Below are 26151 nucleotides of genomic sequence, written 5' to 3'. Positions count from 1 at the left end.
GAGGAGATAGCCAACATAACAGATGAGGAAATAGCCAACCTAATAGACACAGAATTCAAAACACTGGTGATAAAGATGCTCACAGGCTTGACAGTTATGCTTGAGTACGGTAAATACATAAGAGAAGAAGTGAAGGCTATGCTAAGTGAAACAAAGGAAAATCCACACAAAACCAATGGTGAAGGGAAGGAAACCAGGATTCAAATCAATGATTTGGAATACAAGGAAGAAAAAAACAGTCAACCAGTGCAGAATGAGGAAGCAAGAATTGAAAAAAATGAGGAAAAATTCTCAAATTTTGTGAAGGAGATGGACATACAGGTCCGGGAAGCACGGAGGGTCCCGGGCAAGCTGGACCCAGAGGGGACCACACCAGGACACATCATGACTGAGATGCCAAAGGTGAAAGATAAAGACAGAGTCTTGGGGCAGCAAGAGAGAGGTGGAGAGTTGCCTACAGGGGGGTGCCTATAGGCATATCAGCTGATTTCTCAGAGGACACTTTGCAGGCAAGAAGGGACTGGCAAGCAGTAATCAATGTGATGAAAGGCAACCTGCAACCAAGATTACTCTATCCAGCAAAGCTATCAGTTAGAATGGAAGGGCAGATGAAGTGCTTCCCAGACAAGGCAAGGAGCTCATCATTACCAAGCCATTATTATATGAAATGTCAAAGAGACTTATTAAGAAAAGGAAGATCAAAACTATGAACACTAAAATGACAACAAATTCACAACTACCAACAACTGAATCTAAAAAATAAAAACAAAATTCAACTAAGCAAACCAGAATGGGAACAGAATCAGAGGTATGGGGATCATTTGGAGGGTTATCATCTGGGAGAGGGGAGGGGGAGAAATTGGGATATGGTACAGGGACTAAGAAGCATAATCGGTTGGTACAAAATAGACAGGGGGAAGTTAAGAATAATATATAGGAAAGAACTTATATACACGACCCATGGACATGAACTAAAGGGGGTGGGATTGCTGGAGGGAAGGGAGGTACTGGGCAGAGGGGAGCAAAGGGGGAAATAATTGGAATTACTGTAACAACATAATCAATAAAATATACTTTAAAAATCTCTATCCTGGTTAATATGAATTACCAATCACAGCTTGTTTACGAATTACAGCTGTAGCCTCCTCCCATTCTTCACACCTTCTGCATAAGAATTACTAATATACCCAATCAGAAAATTGACTGTTTCTGACAGCATCCAATCCAGAGCAAAGTCCTGCTTCAAACCACCCCAAATTGTTTTGCACAAGACTAAATACAATAAATTCTTTCTAACACTCTCTTAGTGAGATGTCTCATGATTCTCTGTGTTTTGCAGTCTCCCGTGTTGCAATAAGTCATAAAATACAACTTTGTTCAACTATAGATGTGTTCTTGATATTCTGTGGCTAAAGGGCATTGACAATACACTGGAATTCTACACAGCAATGGTAATGAATGAGCTAGAACTAAAAATAGCAACATCAATCTCACATTGAGCTAAAAAATGAAAGAAACAGATTAAATTCAAAAGATTCCTTACTGTTTTTTTTTAGCATAATAAAAAGATTATCTTCTGTACACTTTATATACAGGTTTTTAAGAGGCGTAATTAAGCTGCTTAGAGATGCACACATAAGCCAGATATTAAGAGAGCTGATAGACTGAGAGATCTGTTAACTTCTTCATGTCAGGATGTCATTAATTACTTATGCACCTTTTCTCACTTGCAAAATGTGGTTTAGACTTCTCTTAAGTGGCAGTAACTGTTTCTACAGCATGTAGCATACAAAATGCTGAGCACAAATGGGAAATCACCAAATGTTTTTGACAATGAGCGTGAGATTGTCAGAAGTCAGGTTCTAATTCTTATACTGCCATGAGTAGATGTATGAACTGGGCAAGTGATTTCATCATTAGGGTCTTAGTTTATTCATTTGTAAAATAAGGGACAGGGAGATTGGACCTCCTATTTCCAAGGTGCCTTCTCATTCTCAAACATTCTATGATCCTGTGATTGTAAAGAAAAGTCTTCACAAATACCTGCCAAGTCTTATGTTATTTTCAATATAAGTATATAGTCTATTGTTTCATTCACTTTAAAACCCAAAGCCAAGTATTTACCTTTGTTTAACTTATCCACTATATTTTTCTGACAAGCAGAATAGTATACTGATTAGGAGCATAGACGTTGCAGTCAGACAATATTGAATTGAGTTACAGTTCTAATATTTACTAGGTAGGGGATCTTGGGGGACTGCCAAAACTTTTCCAGTTTCAGTTTCTCCATCTTTAAAAAAGAAATAATAATGTGCACCTCATAGAGTTGTTGCAAGGATTAAATTTTAAAATGTGTGTAAACTACCCAACACAGTGCCAGTATGTAGAAATCATACATAATAAATGTTACTGCCATCATGATAATTTAAGTGCCAAGCTTGCTGCTTCCTAACATTTGAGAGTTCTGGGAAAAAGAATGAAATTGTGTAAATCTGGAGGCTTGTTGGCCAATTCCACTATCTGCGTACCTACTGGATCCCAGTTTCCTGAAAGATAATGTCTGCGTGTCCTTTTTCATTTTCCTACTGATCCCTTCTTCCAAGCCAACCTCCCCCACTCCCAACCATTCGGTTGGAGACCCAGAAGGCGCTGCAAGATATTGTTGCTTCTCCCTTGGTCTCTGGCGAACTGTGCGGAGTAGCTTACTCCTTGAGGGTTGCTTCAGTGGCCCCAGCCAGCTCGCAGAAACGGTGACTTCAGCTTGAGCGAGAGTCCTCACGGGCTCCTCAATTCCCATGGGCTTTTTCTCTGAAAAGGATTACAAGGCGAGTCTGCCGTTGCTTTGGCAACAAACTTTCAACCTCTGCTTAACTCTCTGGAATGAGAACATATCTATTAATACACTCGATAGGCTGGGGAGTGCAAATTTTCCTACAAGTGCAAAACAGCTTATAGGACTCAGCTAGCCATTGGCGGGGCTGCACTGAGAGGCTAGTAAAGCCAAGAGCAGCGAGCGGTTGCAGGAATCTGTAGGCAGAAAAGTGAAAGTATACCCACAACAGGTGGCTGCTGCAGAGAGCGAGCTCGTGAGAACGGATGGCAGTGGCGCGCACAAAACTCTTGCAGAACAGGCAAGTGAGGTCCCTTCTCCTTTTTCTGTGCATTTCTGCGGGGGGTGCGGCAACCATCCGCTATTCGGTGGCGGAGGAGATGGAGAGTGGTTCGTTTGTGGCTAATGTGGCAAAGGACCTGGGGCTGGAGGTAGGGAAGCTGGCTGAGCGCGGGGCACAGCTGGTTTCCGAGGGCAACAAGCTGCATTTCCGGCTCCACCGCAAGACAGGTGACCTCTTCATGAAGGAGAAACTGGATCGCGAGTCACTTTGTGGCAAAGCTGACCCATGCGTCCTGCACTTTGAAATAGTCCTGGTGGAGCCTCTGCAGTCCTTCCGTGCCGAGGTCAGGGTATTTGACATCAATGACAATGCCCCGATTTTCCCAAACAAGGAACCACTTTTAAAGATTCCGGAGAGCACTCCCCTGGGCTCACGTTTTCCTCTGCAGAGCGCCCAGGATCTGGACGTGGGCCTCAACGGTCTCCAAAACTACACCTTGAGCGCCAACGCTTATTTCCACCTGCACACCCGCTTCCGCAGCCACGGGCCCAAATACGCTGAGCTGGTGCTGGATAAACCCCTGGACAGAGAGGAGCAGCCGGAAGTCAACCTGACAATTACTGCGGTGGATGGCGGGTCCCCGCCCAAGTCTGGCACTGCCCACATCCGCGTGGAGGTCCTGGATGTCAACGACCACGTGCCCCAGTTCTCCCGACTGGTGTACCGCGCTCGGGTACCGGAAAACAGCGCCAGTGGTTTTTTGGTGGCCAGGGTGACTGCCACGGACCTAGACGAGGGCTCCAACAAGAAGATTACGTACTCTTTAGCTCAAAACCCAGAAGCAATCCTCCAGACATTTCAGCTTGACTCTGAAACTGGAGAGGTTCGACTGAGTGGGCCCCTAGATTTTGAAGCGATTGAAACATATGACATTGACATTCAAGCTACCGATGGAGGAGGCCTCTCTGCCCACAGCAAAGTCCTGGTGGAAGTGGTGGATGTGAATGACAACCCTCCTGAAGTGACTGTCTCATCTGTATCCAGCCCTCTCCCTGAGGACTCCCCACTACAAACTGTAGTGGCCCTTTTTTCTGTCCGAGACCGGGACATTCGAGTGGGAGGAAAAATCACCTGCTTCCTCAGAGAAGACCTTCCCTTTGCAATCAAACCCACATTCCGGAATGCTTACTCACTGGTTACTGACAGAGGCTTGGATCGGGAGGAGATCTCGGGATATAATATCACTCTTGTGGTGGTGGATACTGGACCACCCAATCTGTCCACAGAGACTGTAATAGAGGTGCTGTTATCTGACATTAATGACAATCCCCCAGTATTTCAGGAAGACTCCTACATCTTGACTGTTCGGGAAAATAACAGCCCTGCAGTCTTTATTGGCAAGGTCCATGCTGAGGATTTAGATTTGGGTGAGAATGCCCAAGTGACATATTCTCTGCTGCCTCCAGAAAGTGGAGATCTATCAGTCTTTGCTTACATCTCCATAAACTCAGACAATGGGAAGCTCTATGCACTGAGAACCATGGATTATGAGGCCATTCAAAATTTTCAGTTTGTGATAAAGGCAACTGATGGTGGCTTTCCATCACTGAGTAGCCAGGTTACTGTCCGGGTGGTTGTCCTGGATGACAATGACAACCGCCCAATGATCTTGTACCCATTGCAGAATGGCACCTTACCCTGCAATGACCTGGTGCCCAGGTCTGCAGAGGCAGGCTACCTGGTGACTAAGGTGGTGGCTGTGGATGGTGACTCAGGTCAGAATTCTTGGCTTTCATATCATCTGCTTAAGGCCAGTGACTCTGGGTTATTCTCTGTTCAACAACAAAATGGGGAAATCCATACATTGCGGCAGATATCTGAGAGAGACCCCATGATGCAGAAACTGATCATTCTTGTTCAGGATCATGGACAACCGGCTCTTTCCACTACTGCTTCACTCAACATCCTGCTGGTAGATGGCTTTTCTGAGCCCTATCTGCAGTTCCGGGACCCATCCAAGCATCCTACAAGGGTAAATCCATCCACTAGATATTTGGTCATTTCTCTGGCTGTACTTGCCTTTCTCTTTCTCCTCTCTGTCACAGTGATCTCCGTAACACACATCTACCAGAAAATTAAATATAGAGAAAAGATCACAATTCAAGAGCATTTCTATGATGACTGTAATTTCCCTAACCACCTGGTACAAGGAAGAGCCAATGGACCTTTTCCCCAGCCTTGTCCTTATGAAATGTGCTCAGCCACTGGCACTGGCGCCAGTGAGTTCCGGTTTCTTAAGCGCTTTATGCCCAACTTCCCCTTTCCCCAAAGCACTGGAGAGGTAAAAACAGAGGCTGGCTCCAGTTTACCACCAGATTCTGATGGGAATAGGTCTCCGAGGTCAGAGGATCTTGCCCGAGTACCTGATAACTTAATGTAGCTCATGTTCATGAGCTATATGTAGCCATTATTCATGTCTCCTTTGGAAGTCCATTAATGCTGGCCCTGGAAAGACTGAGTTCCATAGAGGTATCCTTTTATTTTGCCTTTAAATTATTTTCTAGTAGAAATATATGCATACATAGGGGAGGAAACTAGCTTCTAGTTTTGGTATAGTATCAGAAAGCAATTACATCTGAGAAACAGAAATATAGTTTATCATTATTCAGAAATTTCTAGATTTTTGTCCCTTGCTGAGCGGAGATATCTTTGAATCAACATCTTGCATGCCATCATTCATAATCATGCAAATGCCTGGTGAATGGTAGTCTCATAGATAATCAGGTGGGAGGAAGGATAAAGAAAAAAATAAGCCCTGGCTTCTGTGGCTCAGTGGATTGAGCATTGGCCTGCGAACCAAGTGTTGCTGGTTCAATTCCCAGTCAGGGCACATGACTAGGTTGCACGTCAGGTCCCCAGTTGGGGACGTGAGTGAGAGGCAACCACACAGTGATGTTTCTCTCCCTCTCTTTCTCCTTTCCCTTCTCTCTAAAAATAAATAAATAAATAATTTAAAAAGAAAAATGAAAAAATATTTGACTTATTTGGAAGTGTGAGTAAGGGCAGATCTAAGGCTAAAGAGATTCAGCTCAGGAATGTTCTTCAGTGGAATACTACTCAGCCATAAGAAAAGATAAAATGTGGACATTTGTGACATGGCTGGACCTTGAGAATATTATGCTAAGTGAAATAAGTCAGTCAGAAAAATCTAAGAACCATATGAGTTCACTCTTACGTGGGATATAAAACTGAAACGCATGGACTCATACAACAGTGTGACAGTTACCAGAGGGAAAGGGGGTGGGAATTAGGAAAGGGCAAGGGAGCCAAATGTATGGTGACAGGAGATGATTTAACTTTGAGTGGTGGGCACACAATGCAATATACAGATCATGTATCATAGAAATGTACACTTGAAACCTACAGTCTTATTAAGCAGTGTCACCCCAATAAATTTAAAAAAGAAAAGAAAAAAAATTAAGTTAGATGTAGATTTCTTAATGGTTGTTTGGGGCCTTGGGAAAGTCCCAAATCTCTCTTTATACAAAGATGTCTATCTCACTCCTCATCAGAGAGCAGTTATTTGAATGTGGGGAATGAAAGGTGGATGACAAAATAATACATTAGGTTTGTTGTAGTTAATAACTGCTATTGAACAACTGCAAAATAAAAAGATATTGAAGGAAAAAGAGTTCGTTAATACCAATTAAGTAGCCTCAAGAAAAAAATACATTTTCAGTTGTTACCAGATTAGCTTTTAAGTCATTTTCCCCTCTGAGCATTCTGAAGAGATAGCATAGAAACTGAGAAAAAGTTATTTCCTAGCAAATTATTCATAAAGTGAAAGGGAGTAAGGACAAAGTTAGGCTTCTTTTTAATTATCACTGTTTGCCTTCATAAGCTATTTAAAGTTTCCTCATTTTAAAATTAAAGAAACCAATATTAAAACATTAACATATTTCAAGGATGCTATCAATACTAACTGTGCCTTAAAAGTTAAAAAATGTCTGCTTTAATGAGGCTTTAATTCAGCGCCTTATTTTATACAAATGTGTGTAAATTCAGACCAACAAGTATATGTCCCACACAGGAGGGCACAATATTTGTACCTGGAACTCCAAGGGTGGAGCAGTACATTTAAAAATATTTCTCAAATATACCAGATAATATTTATTGATATGTCTTATTCTTGGAATTATGACTGATACCTAATGGTACCACCCCTGGCTGTCTACCTAGTGGACAGGATATACTAAAAATTAGAGCTAAGTTATTTTTAAAATGTTGGAGGTGCTTAGGGAAGAATTAGAATAACCTATCCTGACTTCAATATTTTCCTTAATATTTTGAGAATAAATGAAGCAAATACAAAACATCAGTAAATTGTCTTTTTTACCAATGGTACATATTTTCCATAACTTGATATATGATCCTGACCACTGAAGTAAAAGTCTTCCTTGCACAAAACATAGAACAATTTTGTATTCCAGTGTATTTGGGTTAGGACTGGTTAACACATGTTGATATCAGCGGCTTTAAGAGAGAAAAGACATAGAATTAAATTTTGTGGGTAAGTAGTAATTTGTTAAAATAATATTAACTAAAAGTCACTGGATTAGCTGCATTTGATTACATAGTTTTATTTGATTACATTTGATGATGTGAGCATAATTAGTGGTGCTTGGCTTGATGTCAATGATAAGAAAAGAAAATGGTGTAGATTAGTGATTTTAAGACTGAATTTCAAACAGCAGTAAAGTTCATACACACATACACAAAATGAGCAGGAGACATAGATTTGTCAACTTTTAATTTTTCCATGTATAAACATTAAATAAAAATATCTTAAAACCTATCATTTTATACCATTATTTCATAAAAGAAATTATATTTTAATATAAAATAGTAAGACAACACCCTCCTAAAGGAACTGTCCTTTAAATTAAAAAAAACATAGTTTTATAAAAATGTATTTTGCCATTTTTTCATTTTTGCCTTGGACCAGTGAAAATTTTGCCACTGACTTCAGATTGGGAACTACTGGAATAAATGATGATCTAATCCTATTTTTATTCAGATTTAAATTTCCCAAGAAAATTTCAATTGTTCCTAGTGATTAAAAACTAACAACATCTCTGTATCAATTTTCTGAGTATGATGTGAACCATTTGTATTTGGAGAGAACTATGTACCAGGTGAGACTAAGTCCAGGTTTTCATTAGCAAATTAACACAAAGACTGAAAATGATTAGGACACTTACTGTCTCCCAAATGTCAAGTAACTATCAGAATTATTTGTATTTATTCAAAGCTATAACCCAAATGCCTTGAAGTGCTCCTGTATAAAAAGACCCTGACAAATATCAATTTCACTTTGAAATGCACATAGTTCTACATTTCCACTGGAAGTTTTAAGTTATAGAGAATTTAAACCCTTTTAAAACTTTTTATTTTGAGGTATAAAATTGCAAAAATAGTATGGAGTTCCCATATACCCTTCTCCTAGCTTCCCCTAATTTTAACATCTTACACAGCCCAGTTATCAAAATGAAGAAATTAACCTTGGTACAATTCTATTAACTAAACTGCAGACTTTATTCAGATTTTACCAGTTTTTCATTAGTCCTTTTTCTTTTCAAGGCTCTAATCCAGGATCCCACAATACATTTACTTATGCCTCCTTAGTTTCTACCACTCATGATAATACCTTAACCTTTCCTTGTCTTTAATGACCTTGAAACTTCTGAAGGATACTAGTCAGTTATATGCAAAATGTATCTCAGTTTTTTCAGTTTTATTAAGATATGATTGATGTATAGAATTGTATAAGTTTAAGGTATGTATAATAATGGCAACTTATATTGTGAAATGATTACCAAAGTAAGTTTAGTTAACAAATGTGACCTTCAATTTGAGATTGACATTGTTTTTTTATGCTTAAATTGATGTTATGCATTATTGAAAGAATATCACAGAAATGATATTGTGTCCCCCTTGGGGCATCATGTTAAGGGGCACATGATGTCAATATATTATATTAACTGGTGATGCCAATCCTTTTTTATTGTGGTAAAAAACATAAGGTAAAATTTATTAACAGTTTAGTAGTGTTCATCTTGATCACTTGGTCAAGATAATACCTACCAAGTTTTCTCACTACTATTTTTCCCTTGAATTAATAACTACTTGGAAAGAGACACTTTGAAACTATGCAAATATCATGTTTCTGCTTGAACTTTTGCTCACTAATTTTAGTATCCATTGTTGGATATTTCCTGTGGTAATTAATACTATGGCATTTGAATGGTGATTTTTCTATTTCCCTGGTTTTGTAAGAAAAATTTGTTACTTTCCCCCCATTATTATTTATTTAGTTATTTCTTTATATATGGAGTCATAAATATTTACTCTATTATTTGGTTTATAATCAAATGTTATTGTTATTTCTTTTGGTGTTCAACAAACCCTTTTCTCTAGGATGAAGAGAAGATTTTGAGGACTGGAATTATACATATAAAAATATTTTGATCAAAATTAGTATTTCTTTGTAATACTATATATCAGAGTATCTTAAATAAGCATAAGTTTCTTTAATCTTGTTAAGATTTATTTATAATGGTGTTTTAACTTTAAATGAAAATTACATTAACTTGATTTTAAATTTCCATACAATCATAAAGCTATTAAATAAATATAAAATTATTAAAAAATTAAATTTTATTATGTAGACATGTTTATATATTTATAAGATATCTATAATAGAAATGTTATTTAAAATAGATTTCTATGTTGGAACTAGACATGCTGATATATAAGAAATGGAATCAGTCTGGTTTTATTTAGTTCTCCTATAAATAAATAAATATATTGCTTTTTCTGTCATGTCTGTATATTTTGTTGTTATAGTTGTTTTCTACTTAAGGTGTTTTCTACTTATTCTTGGAAGCAGAATTCATCCACATAATTCTTCCATATAACGACCTATTTTCTATAGAGTTGAGTATCATTAAAATATATGACTATCAGAGACCCACTCCTCAACCAAAAATTTGACTTTATTTCCAAATCTATGTAACACTTTAAAATAACATTATTAAACTATTGATTGTACTTACTTAACACTTAAAAGTAACATTAAAAAATAAAAATAACAAGGGTTTTCTGGCTAGGTTGATGAAGCAAACTTTATTTCTGTGCACTATTCTAAACATAGAAATTATTGCTAACAATTAAAATAGAAAATTTAAAAATGCAAAATGAGAAATGGAAAAAACATAAACTTGTGAGAAGGGATAAAACCTTTGCATTGCTGAGCTACTGGATGGGAAGTTGGCACTGGTTGGCATTAGTTTGGCTCTTATGGGCCATCAGAAGAAAAATGTCCTCCATGAAAGATGGAGAATAAAAGTCAGGGTTATTGCTTAGAGCCAGGAGCTATGATGGGTCTATCTTGTTCACAATAAAAGGCTGAAAAACCACCGCCAAAAGATTCCTGAAGTCATACGTTATAGTAGGTTTCAGACCTATGGAGGTAGGAGGACACAAACTAGGTACTGAACTTACAGCCAGCAGGCTCACTAAAGTCAACTGTACTATTTTAATTTTTATTTTTAAAAAGATTTTATTTTTATTTATTTTTAGAAAAAGGGAAAAGGAGGGAGAACGAGAGGGAGAAAAACACCCATGTGTGAGAGAAACATTGATTGCTTGCTTTTCTCACACCCCCCAACTGGGGACCTGGTCTGCAATGCAGGCATGTGCCCTGACTGAGAATTGAACCAGTGACCTCTCAGTTCACAGGCTGGTGCTCAATCCACTGAGCCACACCAGCCAGGACTCAACTGTACTATTTTTAGTATCATGTTGTGCCAGAAGCCCACATCACTATTATAAGGCCTGATTCTAGACCATGTTTGTGTGGTCTAGTAGATGAACATAGGTTGGGAGAGCAAGTAAAAAAAAAAAGACAACATTTTAAAAACAGTACTATTCAAAATAAAACTTAAAAATACTTGTAGAGATGAATTCAGGAGTTATGCCTGCAAATGAACAACAAATTATGAAAGAATGAAAAAATAAGAGACTGAAATTTTAAAAATAGATGGATATAAATATAGCCTATCAGAAATTTAAAAAATGAAACACAGTAATGTAACAAAACCTCAGCAGATGGAATAAAATTTAGCCTGAGAGCTATTGAAGAACAAATTAATAAATTGTTATATAACTAAGAAATTCAGCAATAGCACAGAACAAAGAGATAAAAATTATGAAAGAGCAGTAAAAGATGTCACCTTACAGTTATCCATTGTTATGTGGCAATAAAGGTCACATGTGAAAAGCCCATAGCTAACATCATGTAAGAATGGAGTCGCTCAGAAAGCCATGAAGATGCAGTGAGCAGAAAAAAACAAGTTTATTGAGGGAATTAGCAGGCAGGGAGGGAGTCATGCCACGAGTGGCTCCGACTCTGAACTCCTAGGGAAGGAGGGAGTTGTTTTATAGGGGGAAGAGAAAAGGAACTATCGAATTTAGTCGTTGCCTGCTTATTTCGCAGCGGCAAGCCTGACAGGCGATCAAGGCCAAAGAGGACTCGGCTTGACACACCCTGCTATCGTGGGGAACTCCCAGGTAGCTGCAGGCGGGTGGGTGGAGGGAGGAGGGCATTGGAACCGAGGCTGTCACATCATAGAAAATAATGAAAAACTGAAAACTTTTCCTTTAATATCTGGAACAAGGCAGGGATGCCACTTTCGCCATTCTAGTCAACATAGTACTAAAAGCCCCAGCCAGGGCAATTGGGTAAGAAAAAGAAATAAGAAGCATTGAAATCAGAAAGAAGACAAGATTTAAAAAGTAGTCAAAGAAAGAATGAATGAAAACTCCCCCAATTTAGCAAAACATAAACCTGGATATTCTAGAAACTGATCAAATCCCAGGTAGGATAAACCCAAAGAAATACACTCCAAGACACATTGTACTCAAACTTCTGAAAATTAAATCACAAAAAGTCTTGATAGCAGCCAGAGAAAAATGGCACCTTACCTATAGGGAAAAAAATTCAAAATGATGGGAGATTTCTCATCAGAAACTAAGGAGGCCAGGAGGAAGTGGTACAATATTTTTAATGACTGGAAGAAAAGAGCTGTCAGCCCAGAATCTCATACCCAGTGAAAATATCCCTCAGGAATGAAGGGAACATCAAGACATTTTCAGATGAAGGAAAACTAAGAGACTTCATTACCAGCATACCTACCCTAAAAGAATGGCTAAATGAATTTCTCTAAAAATAAAAAATAAAAAAGGATGCATACAGTCGGCTTCCTTCTCCTGAGTTTTCTAAATTATGTTGAAATAAAAATTTTAGCACTATCTGATGTGGTTCTGAAGGTATGTAAAGCAAGTAATTAATACAATGATATTATCAATGAGAGATAGTAAAGAGACATAAAAGGAGGTAATAGTATGTCTGTACTTCTTGACACCAGTAGACTGTGGTAAACTATAAAAAAATGTAATACCTATAGCAGCCATTAGAAAAGCTACATAGAGCAACATACTCAAAAACACTATACCTATATCAAATTGAATGCTTAAAAATGTTCAAGTAACCTATAGGAAGGTATAGAAAAAAGAAAACAGAAACAAAAAACCAGAAAAAATAGAAAAAAAATATGTCAGACTGAAGCCCTAACATGAATAATAACATTAAGTATATATATTCAAAATACATCAGTTGAAAGACATGTTGTCAGAATAGACTTAAAAACATGACTCAACTATGCAACAAATTCTATAATAAACTCACTTCAAACAGAAGAGGCAAGTTGAAAGTAAAAAGATGGGAAAAGATATATCATGCAAATGTTAATCAAAAGAAAGTAGCAGTGGCCACATTAATATCAGATAATGTACACTTCAGAGAAAGGAAAATTATCAGAAATGGAGAGGAACATTATATAATAATGATAAAAAACAGTCAATTCACCAAGAAGACACAGCACTCCTAAATGTATATGCATAAAACAACAGAGCTGCAAAATACTCGAAACTAAACCCGATAAGAGCTGAAAGGAGAAATAGACAAATCCACTATAGTTCGGGACTTCATTACTTCTCTCTCAACTGTTAACAGACAATTAGAAACTCAGCAAGAACTCAACAATACCATAAACCAACAAAATCTAGTAGACATTTATAGAACACTCCACCTAAGGAGAGTAGAATTATACTCTTTTCAAGTGATCACAGAACATATACCAAAATACCAGTAGATTATAGCCTGAGAAATAAAACAAACCTAAACAAATTTAAAAGACTTAAAATGATACAAAAGATGCTCTCCAACCACAATGAAAGTAAACTAGAAATCAATAATGGAAGGATAAGAAGGAAATTTTTAAAACACTTGGAAACTAAACAACACATATCTAAATAATCCATAGGTCAGGAGAAAAATATCTCAAGGGAAATTTTAAAATGCATTGAATTGAATGAAAATAAAAGCACAACATATCAAAATCTGTGAGACAAAGAAAATCATATTTGGAGGGAAATTTATAGTACTAAATACATACACTAGGGTGAAGGAAAAGTCTCAAATCAATAATCTAAGCTCCCACTCAAGAACTAGACAAAGAACAAAAGAAACTCAAAAGAAGTAAAGCACTTGTAATTTATTATATGCTTAAAATTTTTAGAATTTTACGTAAACAAGAATGTGCTGTATTGTTTTAGTGAGCTTTGGGTAAAGATGATAGAATGTAATTTAAGAGTCATTTATTTTTATAATGCAAAACATATTTATATTGACAAAGAACTACAGCCCAAAGTTAACATACCTGAGTAAGTTTATGTAAACGTATTGGGATGTTTTCTTGAATTTGCCAAGATTTATGAAGTCTAGCAATAATCCCTTTGCATTTTTTGTAAAAACAGCTGCAAATTCCCTCTGTGACTTCAAATAGCCCAATTTATTAAAAGTTGGATAAATGTAAACATAGTAGACACCCTATTCGAAGATATAAAGTTCAAAAATAGAAACATCCTTGGATTAAATTTGTCTAGGCCAGAAAGTTGTCCTTCTGTTTTGTTCTGTTTTATTTTGTTTTTGCAGCCCTTCCAGAAACAGACAATCAGTAGTCCATTCAGGGTTTTAGCCTCATCTCTGAGATAACTTGCTATTTTAACTAGGGCAAGCTATTCATTCCTTCCTTTAACTCTCAGATTCCTCAAAATGAATATACAGCACTAGATAATTCCTAAAGTCAACCCAATGCTGCTGCTGTTTGTTCTGTAGTTCTAATGTTTAATAATTACCCAAGGCTATGCATTTACAAAATTCTTAAAAAAGAAAAAAGGGATCAGAAAGCCAGTTTTGTTTCCTAATGAACTTGTAGTTGAAAAGTACTTAAAATACATTTTTAAAAGATTTTATTCATTTATTTTTAGAGAAAGGGGAATGGAGGGAGAAAAGGAGGGAGAAGAACATCAATGTGGGAGAGAAACATTGTTTGCACTCTGACCAGCAACTGAACCTACAACCCAGGCATGTGCCCTGACTGCTGAGCCACACCAGTCAGGGCTTAAAATACATTTTAACAGAAGCAGACAATAGCTCTCCCCTCTTTCCCATCAAAGTCTGATTGAAATCATTGAAAGAATATTTATTTTTTTACATCTCACATAATTACCCTTTTTTGGGGGTGGCAATAACATTTAAGGTTTATTTTTTTAGCAACTTTCAAGTATATAATACAGTATTGTTAACTATAGCCACTGTGCCATAAATTAGGTCTCCAGGACTCATTTATCTTATAACTGAAAGTTTATACCCTTTAACCAACATCTCTCCATTGCTCCCACCCTCAGGGCCTGGCACCCACCATACTACTCTCTGTTTCTATGCATTTATCATTTTAATATTCCACATATAAGTGAGATTATACAGTATTTGTTTTTCTCCACCTGACTTATCTCACTCAGCATAATGCCCTCAAAGTTCATCCATGTTGTCACAAATGGTAAGATTTCCTTTTTTTGTATAGCTGAATAATATTTAATTATATATACATATACCATTTTCTTTATCCATTCATCTGCCCATGGACACAGGTTTTCCCACATCTCGGCTATTGTAAATAATGCTGCAATGAACATGAAGGTGCAGATATTTCTTCATGACAGTGATTTAATTTTTTGATTTCATACCCAGATGTGGGTATGTAATTCTATTTTTGATTTTTCGAGGAACCTCCAGACTCATTTCCATAATGGCCACACTGATTTACATTTCCACCAATAGTGCACGAGGATTGCTTTTTAGGAATCATTTAAACTTAACATTTGTTTGTGGAAATTAGCAGAAGTATGTAGGTAAATTCCTCTTTTTATAGTATAACCACTGATAACAGTTAGCATTTATGAAACACCATAATGTTTCTGTCACTAGGCTGAACATTTCATAAGCATTGCTTCACTTAATTCTCACAACTTCATGAATAAGATAACATTATTATATCTTTTTTTTTTCAGATGAGAAAACTGAAGTTTGGAGAGAGTAACTTTTTAAATATTTCATACAAGAAGTAGCAGAGCCAAGTCTTGAATATGAGACTTTTTGACATAAAAGCCTGTGTTCTTAATCGCCATTTAGAAGTATCTTCTAAAGGTACTGTTAACAGAACAAACCACTCACCCGTGCACATACTCAAGCTTCAGGACTCTCCTTTAAATTGAGTATTAGGTAGATGAGCCCAATTCAAACTGGAAAAAGGGACCCATCCCTAGTCTTTGTCACCTCATACAGGGGTCTGTGCTGTTGAGGACTGACTGAAAGACTGCATTCTACATACACCACGATGTTCCCATCTTTTGAGAAAATTTTATTTCCTGCAAAATTAGAAACACTTCATCTAGAGTAAAAAATAACTTCAGTGGGTCTGTGTTTAAGTTGGTACCATAAAATTCAACTTCTCTCAAACCTCACCTTCTCTGGTAATCTTTCCTGATACCTTATTTCTGTTCTTACTTCAATATCCACTTTGAGTACTTCACAATGCCTGTGCAAAGCTGTCTTAGCACTTACCACTCACTACAGTCATTGTCTCTTTACTTGGGTCTCCCCAGTAAAGGCTGTAACCTCCTGGGGTGTAGGCACTAGGCTTTATCCAATTTTATATGCCCTGTGCCTTTCCCAGTGCCCGGATACAATCTGAAATAAACACCTGCCAATGAATTTATAAATTCAATGAACACATGGCCAAATGACTGGCCTACCTGATATGGAAGAAATAGTGCAGCTATGATACTACGATAATCAAATAATTGATAATACTATAATAAAACCGTATACTAGTTAACAATTATTTTGTTCATATTGGCTAAACTAAAAGCCATAGAAGTCATTTAACTTATCAGGAGGTAGGAAATGTGCCACTAGACGACGGAACTACAAACAGACTTGGACGTTTGAGAGAAAGCGCTGTAGACACCGTGTTTTCAGTTCGGACGCCTGGTGGTGCTACAGGCTCAAAAGCAGAAGGAGGAGCCCTGCGTTTGTTGTAGACTCCATCTTAGAGAAGACAAAATCTGCAGGGTGCTGGGGTGCACGGGGCTTGGAAAACGCCAGGAGTGAGCCTACATTTTAGACCTTTCTGCCAATGAATGGGACTAGACATAAGTTTATGTTATTCCTCTTACAAAGGCTTCTTTTATTAAAGGCAGCACCCTCAGAGGATGTGCAAGAAATCGTGTGGGAGAAAATCTGGCAGCAATGGCAAGTGGTGAGTTTTTCTTTTCTTCCTGGAAGTTGCGCAGGTGGCCCAGGAAGAGGAAAACTGTATTTATGGTCAGAGTTTCTGCAGGTTTGGCGCTGGCGGCGGAAAAGGGACGGTCTGCGTGGCAGCGGGGGGACAGGTGAGAGCTCAAAAAATATTTTTGATCCAGCCACGAAGAGCCTTTGCTCCCGAATTAAAAAAAAAAAAAAAAGACTCACAAGCCCTCTGCATTTCCAAGTATTACCTGTAAATTTTTGTTTTCTGAGAAAAATCTATGAGTCTGAGATGTTTACCTTTTGAAAAATTCTTCTGAATGTTCCAGAATGTGCACTGGGTACGTGCATGAGATTTGGGGGAATTTTTCATCACTGGAAACTACACAATCAGTTTAATTTCCACTTTTACAATAATGAGCAATGCAATCGTGGGGCGAATACTTAGCCCGTTTGTGGGGGGAAAAATCGCTGGATGAAGAATAACCCAAGGTAAGTTTGACTCTCGCAGAAAGGAGTGGTAGATATCAACTCTCCTGGGACCTCCTAATCCAAATTGTGACAGTGACAACCCTTGAGATACATGACACTCAGCAACCTGGTTGTCGAAGACTTGGCTGCAGATTTAGTCTCAGTAAATGAGAAATGGCTGGATGAATTCTCCAGGCTCACTGTATTCTCCAACCTCTGGAAAGCACTCACCAAATATTTTAAATCTACTGATATCTGTGCATTATAGATAGCCAATGCAAGAACATTACCAGGTATTTCATGGCTTTGTGGCAAATTCTCAGGTAATTCACTCTGGAAATAGTTTCAGAAATATCTTCTTCATGTGAGAATGTTGGATGACATGTCCATAGAATTGGTCATTTTGACACCTATCTGGTCATCCTGGGGTGCTTCCAGAAACAGACTTTGTGGATCATAATCTCAGCACTCTGGAATAAAAAGAAAATGCCTTAATCCTTTCTTCCAGAATTTTCTTTTTATGGAGTGTTAAAATATTCCATATTTTGCCAACCTAATGCATGAGAGAGACGAGAGCGATAACATGCACCATCACTTTATTTCCAATGAAATTAGGTTCCTAGAGGCTGGGAACAAGACAATAGGTAGAGAGGGACAAGTATCATCCTTGGCATTCTTGCTTTGGGGGCCTGGATAAAAAGTAGAGGAAACATCTCCTTTCTGAATAACATCAGAGTTGTTATTTTATGGCTCTAACTTCAGTAGTGTTTTCTTTTCTTCTGAAACATAGAAAATTGTTAATTTATAGTCAACAAGTACTGGTGGCTTAGCTATTCTGTCTTTTAATTTACCTCACAATGGTCTTTGTTTAGAAGCCAGTAGCCTCTTTATTGTTAAGTACAGAAAAGAAATGCATTTTTTTCTGCTCCTCCCTAATTTCCTTTAATCTTCCAAAGGTAAGTTACCTCTAAAACTTTGCGTGGACTGTCCTAGCAGATATCCAGAAGCTTGACAAGAAAACTCATCCCAACTCTATACCTAAAATGATAGTCTTCATAACTTCACAGGGAAGGCCTGGCTATTTATTTTAAAGTCATCTTTTGCTCTTCTTGATATTTCATAGGTGATGGCTGATAGATTTTAATAGTGTACTTTTCAGCAGGACTGGTCTCCAGTTTAATTACTATTAAATTCAAGTAATTATTTATTTGAGATGGTTAATGTCATGTAGTTATTATTTTATATTTGAAAAAGTCTTGTGATGACTTTTAATGATATTGATGATACAAAATCAGATACAGATATAAAACTACATTTGACCCTTGAACAACACAGGGGTTATTGGTGCTAACCCCCATGTATTCAAAATCCCCATATAAGTTTTGTCTCTCCCCAAACTTAAGTTGTCCCTAGGTATCCATGGGGGATTTGTTTCAGGACCCCTGAAGGTACTAAAGTCTGCAGATACTCAAGTGCCCTGTATAAAATGGTGTAAATCAATGCATATAGTCAACCCTCCACATCCACAGACTCCCAACAGCAGATCAAAAACAGTACAGGTATTTACTGGGGAAAAAATTCCCCACACAAGTGGATGCATGCAGTTTAAACACACATTGTTCAAGGGTCCACTGTAGAGGGAAAAGAGTCATTGACAAAAATAAATGTCTCTTTCATTATTTAAGGTGTAATTGACTGTGTTGCTGTGTAGCTCGTTTATTGCAATGTTAAATTTGTGTTTGTTAAATTTTACTGTTCTTTATTAAACACAAGACAATTCATTCTTTATCAATTAATATCTCAGTATCTCCAGTACATTAAAAAGAAATGTCATGTAACATGGATAGGCAAAACAATCTCTATATACTCAAATCAGACTATAACCCATGGTAATATCTGATCAAGGTTTTTTCAAGGCAACAGTTTGTGCCAATGGACTATGATGATTCTCCTTAAATCACAAATGCCAAAATTCTTATGCAAGTGTTTCTTTCAAAACTGTAAGTTGCACATTTGTACTGGGGAAGATAATAAACCCCTTGAATCACCTTTACTTTGAAATCCTGTTTGCTTGAGCTTTGTGAAATGTATATCTTGATAGATTACAGAAAAATTTGTATTTTTTGTATAAAAGTAAAAATGAAAAGCAAAAATAATATTAACAATACAAGTAAGAATTTATTTCTAAATGTTAAGAAAGAGAACCTGTGAGTGCCCAAATTTTAAAACCCAAGCATAATAAATAAATGAGAGCTTTAAAAAACGTGATGCCATTGTTACATTTACTTAATCATCCATTCCAGTTTTCTGGAAATACAGAGGATAGAGGAACAGGTTTAATGACACTATGAGGAAACAGTCAGACAAATTCATAATGTAGATCATCCTACAAGACAACTGGTCTGAACACTTCAGAAAGTTATCATAAAAGATGGGAGACTTTTCTAAAATTAACAGATGTAACACCCAATATAATTCATGAGACTTGATTAAAAAACAAAATTTCTAAGACATTCTGTATTACAGGTAGTTAAGAAAGTAAGTGCATTTGAAAAAGAAAACCTCAGGAGTGAATATGAATTCTTACCAAGCTGAAGAAAACCAGTGAAGAATAGTGGAAAGATTATGGGATTTCATAGGAACTGGATTTTTATAATATTATGAAATTATTGTTAATTTTGTTAAGTGTGATACTAGCATTATGACTGTGGGATAATGTCGTTATACTTAAGAGATGCCTGATGAAATATTTGGAGGTGAAGTGTTATGATGTCTTCTAGGTACATTCTAGATAGAACAAATATGACAAAATATAAATAACTTTTACATTTAAATAGGGTAGAACTATGTTGTTATAGTTCTTTTTAACTTTTCCATACAGTATATGTGAAACATTTCTTAATACAAATATTTAATTTATAGACTTTATTTTTTAGAACAGTTTTAGGTGTCACAGAAAATTGAGCAGATAAAACAGAGAGTTCCCATATACCTACTTTCTCCAACTCACAGTTCCCACAGTATTAACATCTTGCATTAATGTGGTACATTTATTATAATTGATGAATCAATATTGACCCATTATTATTAACTAAAGTCTGTAGTTTACATTAGGGTTCACTCTTTGTGTTGTACTTTCTATGGGTTTTGACAAGTGTATAATGTTATGTATTCACTATTGCAGTATCATAAAGAAATGTCTTAGTTCCCCCCAAATCCCCTGTTTTATCTCTAATTCACCTTTTCTCCGGCTCCTCATTCCCACAACCACTAACCTTTTTAATGTGCCTGTACTTTTGCCTTCTCCAGAATGTCAGGTAGTTGCAATAATAGTGTATGTAGCCTTTTTAGACTGGCTTCTTTCACTAAGCAATATGCATTTAAGATTCCTCCATAACTTTTTTTTGATAACTTATTTCTTGTTATCACATTTTTTAAAAACACACAAAATGGCAGAAGCTAAAGATCCAATGACAAACTGCAACATATATTCCTTGTTTGGCACTTGATTTAACAAATTATCTCTAAAAAGACATTTTAAAAAGATGGTTGGAAATTTTTCAATATTAACTGGGTATTTGATACTATGAAACGATTAATGTTGCTAGATGCAATAATTAAACTGAAGTTATGTTAAAATGTTCTTATCTGTTAGAAAGAAAAATAAAACTTTTGACATTCACAAGAATAATTATCCAGCTATGTTAGATTTTCATGTGGCTCAAATGCACCAAATTTCAGGAAAATGGGAAGTGGGAGAGTGCAGGAGAGAAATGTGAGTAAGAAGGATATTTCGATGTCCATGAGAATGCTCTTTTGTGATTTCTGTGCTTTTCCTGGGTCTATACTTTTCCATTGGCTCAAGTGTGAGGATGGTAACAACCACCACAGAGATGAGCACATGCCAGAGCTCTGAGTAAAAACTGGAAACTGACTCGTCAACGCCTTCTTTCATCCTAGGACTGAAGTGACTCCCTTCCATTTTTTGAAGTTGATTTTTTTCCAGTTAAAAAATAAAAACTGCTCGAATCTCTGAGAAAACTGGAATGGACATTTGTCTACGTTTTACATATCGTTGTGGATGCAATGAAAAAGCCCTTCGAAACGCAGATAAGACTTCACTACATTGAGAGTAGTACTTGAAAATATTCCATCAGTTTGAAAGGAATGATTGGGATTTTCTTAACGTTTTGGAGAAAATAAACACTCAGAAAGGACGCCCGGTGGCGCTGCAGCATTAGAAGTAAAATGAAGAAAGCAACCAATCAGCCCTTCTTTTAGCCAGACGCTCTGCTAAATAAGCTAGCAGGAAGGGGAGGCTTTCTAGTGCGGTCGCTCCGAGAAATCAGGGCCCTGGGCGTCTCTTTACTTATCCCAGTATCTGGGACTTACTGGGAGATTGAGTCAGCGACAACGCGACCCCGAGCTGGGTCAGGTTTGCTGGGAGACCAGAAGGCGATGGAGTCCAGAGAAGGAAAGGAACGCTTTGTGAAACAAAGGCAAGTCTTGATATTCTTTGTTTTGCTGGGTATAGCTCAGGCTGGGTCAGAGCCTAGGCACTATTCAGTGGCCGAGGAAATGGAGAGTGGCTCCTTTGTGGCCAATTTGCTAAAAGACCTGGGGCTGGAAGTAGAGGAGCTACGTGAGCGGGGGGCCCGCGTCGTTTCCCAAGGGAAAAAAATGCGTTTGCACTTGGATAGGCAGACCGGAGATTTGTTGTTAAATGAGAAATTGGACCGGGAGGAGCTGTGCGGCCGTAGTGAGCCCTGTGTGCTACCTTTCCAAGTGTTACTGGAAAATCCCTTGCAGTTTTTTCAGGCCAAGCTACAAATTAGGGACATAAATGATCATTCCCCGGTTTTCCTAGACAAAGAAATAATTTTGAAAATCCCAGAAAGTATCACTCCTGGAACTGCTTTCTTAATAGAATGTGCCCAGGACTTAGATGTAGGAAGCAACAGTCTCCAAAGTTACACAGTCAGCCCCAATTCCCACTTCCATCTTACATTACAAGAGCGTCCCGATCGCATAATATTACCACAACTGGTGCTGGACAAAGTACTAGACCGCGAGGAACAGTCGGAGATCACGTTAACTCTCACGGCCCTGGATGGTGGGACTCCACCACTGACGGGCACTGCCCTGGTCCACATTGAAGTCTTGGACATCAATGATAACGCCCCGGAGTTTTCAAAGCTGCTCTATGAAGTTCAGGTCCCAGAAAACAGCCCCATTGGATCCCAGGTTGCTATCGTCTCGGCTAGAGATTTAGACATCGGAGCCTATGGAGAAATATCTTATGTATTTTCCCAAGCTTCTGAAGATATTCGCAAAACTTTTCAAATAAATGCAAAGTCAGGAGAACTTCTTTTAACACAGAAACTGGATTTTGAATCCATTCAGACTTATACATTAAATATTCAGGCGACAGATGGTGGGGGTCTTTCTGGAAGTTGTGTGGTGTTTGTCCAAGTGATGGATTTGAATGACAACCCTCCGGAACTGACCATGTCAACGCTTATCAATGAAATCCCAGAAAACTTGCAGGAGAACATAATTGCTGTATTCAGTGTTTCAGATCTTGACTCTGGGGACAATGGAAAGATGGTTTGCTCCATCCAAGATGATCTTCCGTTCTTCCTTAAACCCTCTGTTGAGAATTTTTACACTCTTGTGACAAACAGAGCCCTGGATCGAGAGATGAGGTCCCAGTACGACATCACCATCACAGTTACCGACATGGGGACTCCCAGACTGAAAACCCAGCACAACATAACCGTGCTGGTCTCCGACGTCAACGACAACGCCCCGGCCTTCACCCAAACCTCCTACACCCTCTTCGTCAGCGAGAACAACAGCCCCGCCCTGCACATCGGCAGCGTCAGTGCCACAGACAGGGACGCAGGAGACAACGCCCAGGTCATCTACTCGCTGCTGCCGCCCCAGGACCCCAACCTGCCCCTGGCACCGCTGGTGTCCATCAATGCCGACAACGGACACCTGTTCGCTCTGAGGGCGCTGGATTACGAAGCCCTGCAAGCGTTCGAGTTCCGCGTGGGCGCCACAGACCGAGGGTCCCCCGCGCTGAGCAGCCAGGCGCTGGTGCGCGTGCAGGTGCTGGACGCCAACGACAACGCGCCCTTCGTGCTGTACCCGCTGCAGAACGGCTCTGCGCCCTGCACCGAGCTGGTGCCCAGGGCGGCCGAGCCGGGCTACCTGGTGAGCAAGGTGGTGGCGGTGGATGGCGACTCGGGCCAGAACGCCTGGCTGTCGTTCCAGCTGCTCAAGGCCACGGAGCCCGGGCTGTTCGGCGTGTGGGCGCACAACGGCGAGGTGCGCACGGCGCGTCTGCTGAGCGAGCGCGACGCGGCCAAGCACAGGCTGGTGGTGCTGGTCAAGGACAATGGCGAGCCGCCGCTGTCGGCCAGCGTGACGCTGCACTTGCTGCTGGTGGATGGCTTCTCGCAGCCCTACCTGCCGCAGCCGGAAGCGGCGGCCGACCGCGCCCAGGCCGACCCGCTCACCGTCTACCTGGTCATCGCGTTGGCGTCGGTGTCGTCGCTCTTCCTCTTCTCGGTGCTGGCGTTCATCGCGGTGCGGCTGTGCAGGCGGAGCAGGGCCCCTTTGGTGGGTGGCTGTTCGGTTCCTGAGGGTCACTTTCCGGGTCACCTGGTGGACGTTAGTGGCACTGGGACCTTGTCCCAGAGTTATCAATATGAAGTGTGTCTGATGGGAGGCTCAGGGACCAGCGATTTCAAGTTTCTCAAACCGATTCTCCCCAACTTCCTTGCTCACGGTGAGGAGAGGGTTAATGAGGCAAACCCCAGTTTCAGGGATAGCTTTGAATTCAGTTAAGATTTAGTAAAGGTCTACTAACCCTAGTCTTGGTTAATTTGTAAAAGTTCTTTTCTTACTGCTTTGCCCATTGGAGTTTTTTTCTTTTTCTTTTTCTTTTTTCTTCTGTTTTTGAAATGTAAATATTTCAATTCAGTGCATGTTACTGGAGTTTCTAAATGTGTTGCTTTGTGGTATAATTAATGCTAATTTTCTTCATATTCTCGTTGGTGAGTAGTCTCCCTGTACCCTAATTCCATTTAAAATGTGAAAGTAGCCCTGACTGGTGTTGCTCAGTTGGTTGAGCATCATCCTGCAAACCAAAAGGTCACAGTTACAGGTTCCATTATTAGTCAGGGCATATGCCTGGGTTGTGAGTACCTCCCCAGCATGCTCCTCTCCCTCTCTTTCTCCCTTCCCTCTCTCTAAAAAATAAATGAAGTTTAAACCCTTGCTGGTGTGGCTTAGTGGATTGAGCGCCGGCCTGTGAACCAAAAGGTCACTGGTTCAATTTCCAGTCAGGGCACAGGCCTGGGTTGCAAACCAGGTTCCCAGTTAGGGATGTGTGAGAGGCAACCACACATTGATGTTTCTCTCCCTCTCTTTCTTCCTCCCTTCCTCGCTCTCTAAAAATAAATAAATAAAATCTTTTTAAAAATAAAATTTAAAAATATGAAAGTAAATTTCCCCCCCAAAAGTCTGAGTTTTTAAGTTACAGCACCTTTCTCAAACTCCCTTTTCCTAGGGCCTAGGTAATTTTGCAGCCCTACATTTTTAAATGTTTTCTTTCACTATATAGGGTTGTTCTTTTTTCAAGCTCAGAATATTTGTTTTATATTCTCTTAGAGTAATGTAACTTTTACCCCATGAAGTCATATTGGCTAAAACCATTAATACAGACATGTTCATGAAAAACAAAGCACTCTCTTATATTTTTCTAATTATATACTTTGCAAAGTGTCCATACATGGAAGTGATGACTTTTTAGAGATCATAAGAACCTTGGCTATTGGATTCCACAAACCATTCACATAACCAGTGTTCAATAAATCAACCACTAATATTCCAAAATAGTTAAATGTGCAGCATATGTACAGTCATTTTCAAAGACATGTTAATTCTTCATCCTTTCTATTTCAAAAAAATTAACCTCTGCTTATTTCAATTCCCCCTTTTTAAAAAATCTCAGTTTTAATTATTAAAAGATGTCTATTAACTTTGAGCACATAATGCAAACCCAAAAGATATGAGGTAATGTAGGTTTATAAACCAAAGTTTATAAACTTCAAATGTATTTTGGCATTGCATTTTTCAAAATTTTCTGGAGCATTATGACTTAATTGGATATAAGCTCCTGGATAAAATATTTATCTTGGTCTGTCTGCTCATTTGATTTTTCTTTTATTTTGTATTGAGTACTTCTCTTTTTCCCTTTCAATTTCCTGCTTTTCAATGCTTTTTTATTTTTAGATGCTTGAATTATGCTCCTCAATAGCTCCCATTTATTGCATAATTAGCACAATGACTTGAAGACTGTACATTCTTAATAAAATTTTTGATTGATAGAAAGAAGTGTCTTTATTTTACCTGTGACATATATTTATATTTAAAAAATCACAGGACAAATTCTACTTGAATTAAATGTTCTGTGATACATAATGAATTTTATATGTAATATATGTTATTAATTGAAGTAGTTACTGTTATTCAAACACTATGCAGTTATCAGTCCCTAGTATCTCTCTCCTTCAAAATATTTTTTCTTTTTCTCTTCCTGCTTACTTGGACTCTCCTACTCATGGCTTAAGGAATACAAATGGGGAAATCGTGTTTTGTATTTTATCATTTAAATTTTCTTTTATAATTTTCTAAAGGATTCATCCTACTTCTCTATTTCCTGCAGTATAATTTTTGACCCATACATTAAAATAAAATTTTAATTTTTAATGTTCATTTAATGCT

General features: G+C 38.3%; 2 protein-coding genes across 2 annotated transcripts; both read left to right on the top strand.

Moving 5' to 3' along the window:
• Positions 1–3096: 3096 nt before the first annotated feature.
• PCDHB1 (protocadherin beta 1) lies at positions 3097–5553 on the top strand. Its single transcript, XM_090289782.1, has one exon. It carries the CDS (start codon positions 3097–3099, stop codon positions 5551–5553), a length of 2457 nt encoding a protein of 818 aa, XP_090145908.1.
• Positions 5554–21702: 16149 nt separating this feature from the next.
• On the top strand, positions 21703–24809 carry LOC150000649 (protocadherin beta-2). The gene has a single exon (XM_090289378.1). The coding sequence runs from the start codon at positions 21814–21816 to the stop codon at positions 24208–24210; it is 2397 nt and encodes a 798-aa protein (XP_090145504.1). The 5' UTR covers positions 21703–21813; the 3' UTR covers positions 24211–24809.
• The last annotated feature ends 1342 nt before the right edge of the window (positions 24810–26151 follow it).

The sequence above is a fragment of the Furipterus horrens genome, unplaced genomic scaffold (genome assembly GCF_987537825.1).
Source record: "Furipterus horrens unplaced genomic scaffold, mFurHor1.1.pri manual_scaffold_10, whole genome shotgun sequence".
Classification (NCBI taxonomy): domain Eukaryota; kingdom Metazoa; phylum Chordata; class Mammalia; order Chiroptera; family Furipteridae; genus Furipterus; species Furipterus horrens.
The sequence above is the reverse complement of the archived record's forward strand: the minus strand, read 5'-3'. Positions and strand labels throughout refer to the sequence as shown.